The sequence below is a fragment of the Anomaloglossus baeobatrachus genome, chromosome 2 (genome assembly GCF_048569485.1).
Source record: "Anomaloglossus baeobatrachus isolate aAnoBae1 chromosome 2, aAnoBae1.hap1, whole genome shotgun sequence".
Taxonomy (NCBI): domain Eukaryota; kingdom Metazoa; phylum Chordata; class Amphibia; order Anura; family Aromobatidae; genus Anomaloglossus; species Anomaloglossus baeobatrachus.
In genome coordinates, this window is record NC_134354.1 from 11,957,461 (window position 1) to 11,962,901 (window position 5,441).

The 5,441-nt window shown below is 52.6% G+C and overlaps 1 protein-coding gene across 1 annotated transcript; it reads left to right on the top strand.

The window, feature by feature from the left end:
• Positions 1 to 646: 646 nt before the first annotated feature.
• ATP6V1A (ATPase H+ transporting V1 subunit A) lies at positions 647 to 4,885 on the top strand. Its single transcript, XM_075334879.1, has 2 exons — positions 647 to 840; positions 1,437 to 4,885. The coding sequence occupies exons 1-2, from the start codon at positions 697 to 699 to the stop codon at positions 1,527 to 1,529; spliced, it is 237 nt and encodes a 78-aa protein (XP_075190994.1). The 5' UTR covers positions 647 to 696; the 3' UTR covers positions 1,530 to 4,885.
• Positions 4,886 to 5,441: the final 556 nt, after the last annotated feature.

Here is a 5,441-nt window from a genome sequence, read left to right on the forward strand (position 1 = left end):
CAGCTTCTGCGTCGGGGCCGGAGGGTCGGGAGCTGTCGCCCCAGCTCTGCGTCGGGGCCAGAGGGTCGGGAGCTGTCGCCCCAGCTCTGCGTCGGGGCCGGAGGGTCGGGAGCTGTCGCCCCAGCTCTGCGTCGGGGCCGGAGGGTCGGGAGCTGTCGCCCCAGCTCTGCGTCGGGGCCAGAGGGTCGGGAGCTGTCGCCCCAGCTCTGCGTCGGGGGCCGGAGGGTCGGGAGCTGTCCCCCCCCCCCCCCAGCTCTGCGTCGGGGCCGGAGGGTCGGGAGCTGTCCCCCCCCCCCCCCAGCTCTGCGTCGGGGCCGGAGGGTCGGGAGCTGTCGCCCCCAGCTCTGCGTCGGGGCCGGAGGGTCGGGAGCCGTCGCCCCAGCTCTGCGTCGGGGCCGGAGGGTCGGGAGCCGTCGCCCCAGCTCTGCGTCGGGGCCGGAGGGTCGGGAGCCGTCGCCCCAGCTCTGCGTCGGGGCCGGAGGGTCGGGAGCCGTCGCCCCAGCTCTGCGTCGGGGCCGGAGGGTCGGGAGCCGTCGCCCCAGCTCTGCGTCGGGGCCGGAGGGTCGGGAGCCGTCGCCCCAGCTCTGCGTCGGGGCCGGAGGGTCGGGAGCCGTCGCCCCAGCACTTCTGTACTTCTACTATGGTGACAATGGTCTCTTTTCTTCCAGGTTCTGTCCTTTCTACAAGACGGTTGGCATGCTCAACAACATGATCGCTTTCTATGACATGGCCCGCCGAGCCGTGGAGACCACCGCGCAGAGCGACAACAAGATCACATGGTCCATCATCAGGGAACACATGGGAGAGATCCTGTATAGACTGACCTCCATGAAATTCAAGGTCAGAGCAGTGCGTGGAATATATATGTATACAGTCCGTACATACAAGCTTTCTTTGCAGAGTGAATAATCCCCGTCGCTGACCCGCTGCGGATTTTCCGTGCAGATTTATGGGTATAAAATCCGTAGCAGAAGAGAATAACGTCTGAGTGGAAGAGCTTTGATCAAATCAGTTGGTGCCCGGTGGATTAAAGTGGACCCTCCCTTTAAGGCTTGGTTTTCTGTTACTGTGCACCCAGATACATAACCTTCTGCCCACCAGGGGGAGCTCTCCGCACATCCCTCTAAAGCTCCGAGCGCCTCCTAGTGGGGGCTGGGAGTTAGCAAAATTTTGTCATTGACTTTGTGATGGACAGGCGAGGATTTGGAGCTCGGACACGTGACTACACGGAGCCACGAGAGCAGTGCGGTCATCTTACCTGTAGGCGGCTGTTCCTTTGTCACGTGCAGCTCAGTTCTCGGCTCCTGAAAGGTTGCACAGTCTTCTCCACCTGCGTGCGGGGCGGCGGTCCGTCATGCTTCATGCTCCACAGATCTTTCCGCCTTCGTCTTTTCTCTCTTATATGACGTTGTCTTTTTTTTTTTTTTTTTTTCCAGGACCCGGTGAAAGAAGGGGAAGCCAAGATTAAGGGCGACTATAACCAGCTGCTGGAAGACATGCAGAACGCCTTCCGTAGTCTAGAAGACTAAGTCATGGAGGGCGAGCATCTTCTACTGACCACCACCCCAATCATCTCAGACCTCCAGCTGCTGCATCAAGACTGGGGCCCCTGTACACCTCCTATACCCAACACCCCTCCATGTCTAGTAGCCCCCTCACCCCTTCACGGTTCACGTCCATTCCAGCGTGTTAATGGCGGCATGTCTGTAGCTGTTATCCCCTTAGTGAGGTCACTGAATGTTCTTATTGGGGGATGGGGGGGAGATGCTGCTGCAGTTGCTGCCTCATTATGGACCTTGTCTGAACATCCTGACAGCTTTTGACCTTGGTGTAAGTCAATAATGCCTAGCAGGCCTTCCTTTACACCAGTGATCTGCAACCCGTGGCTCTCCGGCACTGGTGAACTACAACTCCCAACATGCCCTGATAGCTGCAGAATGCTTTTCCTGACAGGTGACGGTTTCAGCATGACCTGATTGCTGCAGAATGCTTTTCCTGACAGGTGATTGCTGCAGCATACCCTGATAGCTGCAGAATGCTTTTCCTGACAGGTGACTGCTGCAGCATGCCCTGATAGCTGCAGACTGCTTTTCCTGACAGGTGACTGCTGCAGCATGCCCTGATAGCTGCAGACTGCTTTTCCTGACAGGTGACTGCTGCAGCATGCCCTGATAGCTGCAGAATGCTTTTCCTGACAGGTGACTGCTGCAGCATGACCTGGTAGCTGCAGACTGCTTTTCCTGACAGGTGACTGCTGCAGCATGCCCTGATAGCTGCAGAATGCTTTTCCTGACAGGTCATGCTTGGAGATATAGTTTTTTTTACCAGCCGGAGAGCCGCAGGTTGCAGATCACTGCTTTGCACATTCCAGCGTTGCCGGGGACTATCCAGAATGAGGCTACTGGCTGGGTCTTGTAGTTCCTCCATCAGTATTCTCCTTCTGCGGTTTGTGTTAGTAATCTGAGCCAAGTTGTAGCTACACATATAATATATATAATGTTCCCTTCTAATTCCAGCAGCGTTTGTCCTTCACCTTTTGTAGAAGAATTGCTTAAATCACAATTTCCCAATGCGTTTATATGGACGTCGCTCGCTACATCACGGCCATTACTGTAAACTACGGCACCGTCCCACAGCTACAGATTGGGGGATTGTCCTTTAAGCAATTCTCTAATCTAATGTGGCTTTAAGGTAACGTGTGACCCGACCCTCGTGCGGCTTGTAAAACCGAGTCACTGTCGCCTCTCCCCCTGCACCATCGCACAGTTTCGTGTTGGCTGCGGCCATGTTGGCTGCCATGTCGTCCCCCCTCATCCGCCTTGTATGTCTGGACACAATATAAGGTCTCAGCCGTGTGCCAGGTCGAGCCCGGGTCTTGCAATAGGAGGAATTGGCGACATTTCTATTCACTGACTGAAAGCGGAGATCTTGTAAACTGTGTGATTGAGATGGGACGTTGCATCTGCTGGGAGTGAAGGCGGAGGCGGACGCAGAGTCAGACCCTGCAAGATACGACGAGGAGGAAAAAAAGATCTGCAACTGTCGTAATGTTTCAACTCCTCACCATTTTCAAGATCACTGCTTCTTGTCAGAGAATGAAAACTCTACATGGGCCGAAAGCCTGTCCTGTGTCAGTATAGCTGACGCTTTGTGCAGACGGCGCCATATTTTTATGGCCCTGCATAAACTACAGTTACATGTTGCCTGAAGCAACCACAAGCAGGTGGCTGTATAAATCTGTATACAGTGAGCTCCCTCTAGTGGTGGATTAGTAAATCTGTATACAGTGAGCTCCCCCTAGTGGTGGATTAGTAAATCTGTATACAGTGAGCTCCCCCTAGTGGTGGATTAGTAAATCTGTATACAGTGAGCTCCCCCTAGTGGTGGATTAGTGAATCTGTATACAGTAAGCTCCCCCTAGTGGTGGATTAGTAAATCTGTATACAGTGAGCTCCCTCTAGTGGTAGATTAGTAAATCTGTATACAGTAAGCTCCCCCTAGTGGTGGATTAGTAAATCTGTATACAGTGAGCTCCCTCTAGTGGTAGATTAGTAAATCTGTATACAGTAAGCTCCCCCTAGTGGTGGATTAGTGAATCTGTATACAGTAAGCTCCCCCTAGTGGTGGATTAGTAAATCTGTATACAGTGAGCTCCCCCTAGTGGTGGATTAGTGAATCTGTATACAGTAAGCTCCCCCTAGTGGTGGATTAGTAAATCTGTATACAGTGAGCTCCCCCTAGTGGTGGATTAGTGAATCTGTATACAGTAAGCTCCCCCTAGTGGTGGATTAGTAAATCTGTATACAGTGAGCTCCCTCTAGTGGTAGATTAGTAAATCTGTATACAGTGAGCTCCCCCTAGTGGTGGATTAGTGAATCTGTATACAGTGAGCTCCCCCTAGTGGTGGATTAGTGAATCTGTATACAGTAAGCTCCCCCTAGTGGTGGATTAGTAAATCTGTATACAGTGAGCTCCCCCTAGTGGTGGATTAGTGAATCTGTATACAGTAAGCTCCCCCTAGTGGTGGATTAGTAAATCTGTATACAGTGAGCTCCCCCTAGTGGTGGATTAGTGAATCTGTATACAGTGAGCTCCCTCTAGTGGTGGATTAGTAAATCTGTATACAGTGAGCTCCCTCTAGTGGTAGATTAGTAAATCTGTATACAGTAAGCTCCCCCTAGTGGTGGATTAGTAAATCTGTATACAGTGAGTTCCCCCTAGTGGTGGATTAGTAAATCTGTATACAGTGAGCTCCCTCTAGTGGTAGATTAGTAAATCTGTATACAGTAAGCTCCCCCTAGTGGTGGATTAGTAAATCTGTATACAGTGAGCTCCCCCTAGTGGTGACTGCAGACCTTTCCTTTTATCATGTATCTTTTGTTTATAAAAATACCCAGCACATGCTGGGCGACACACCGCGTCTTGTGCCCTCATACCCACCTCCCCCCTCACCCCCACTTCTTCCCCCCCCCCCACCTCTTCTCCCCTGTACCTGGAGACAATGCTCATGGAATCACTGTACTCCCTCCCCGTGTCCGCTCATTTGTGGTGTAGCTCCCCAGATCCCCTCCTGCCCCCATAGGAGGGGGGTGACTGACCCCTTGATGCAAGATATGTAAAGATGATAGTTGTGTATTTATTGTCCTGTTGGCGGGCTCCTGCGGGGGGCGCCGCTGTGCGCAGCTCCTGGGTATTAGTTTTGCGGTTTCTCTCGTGGTTGTCGCTTCTGTTCGTTGTCGTTTCTTTTGTTTGTTTTCCTTTTCAAGCTGTAAAAGTTACAGAAAGAGAGAGATTTAAAGAGACAGTACCGCTCTGATTTTATGACTTGAAATTTGTGTAAAGTTGTTCAAATTCTTGAGAATAAAATATAAATTTAAATGTAAAAGCGTCTTCTGCTTGTGCTGAATACAGAGACACTCCCCAGCAGCACAGAGGATTTCAGGAAAGAGGGCAGAGTGACATGGTCGAAGGAGGCAAGCGCTCCGCCAGCACAGAGGATTTCAGGAGAGAGGGCAGAGTGACATGGTAGAAGGAGGCAAGCGCTCCGCCAGCACAGAGGATTTCAGGAGAGAGGTCAGTTACATGGTAGAAGGAGGCAAGCGCTCCGCCAGCACAGAGGATTTCAGGAGAGAGGTCCGAGTGACATGGTAGAAGGAGCCAGGCACTCCACCAGCACAGAGGATTTCAGGAGAGAGGGCAGAGTGACATGGTAGAAGGAGGCAGGCGCTCCACCAGCACAGAGGATTTCAGGAGAGAGGTCCGAGTGACATGGTAGAAGGAGGCAGGCGCTCCACCAGCACAGAGGATTTCACGAGAGAGGGCAGAGTGACATGGTAGAAGGAGCCAGGCACTCCACCAGCACAGAGGATTTCAGGAGAGAGGGCAGAGTGACATGGTAGAAGGAGGCAGGCGCTCCGCCAGCACAGAGGATTTCAGGAGAG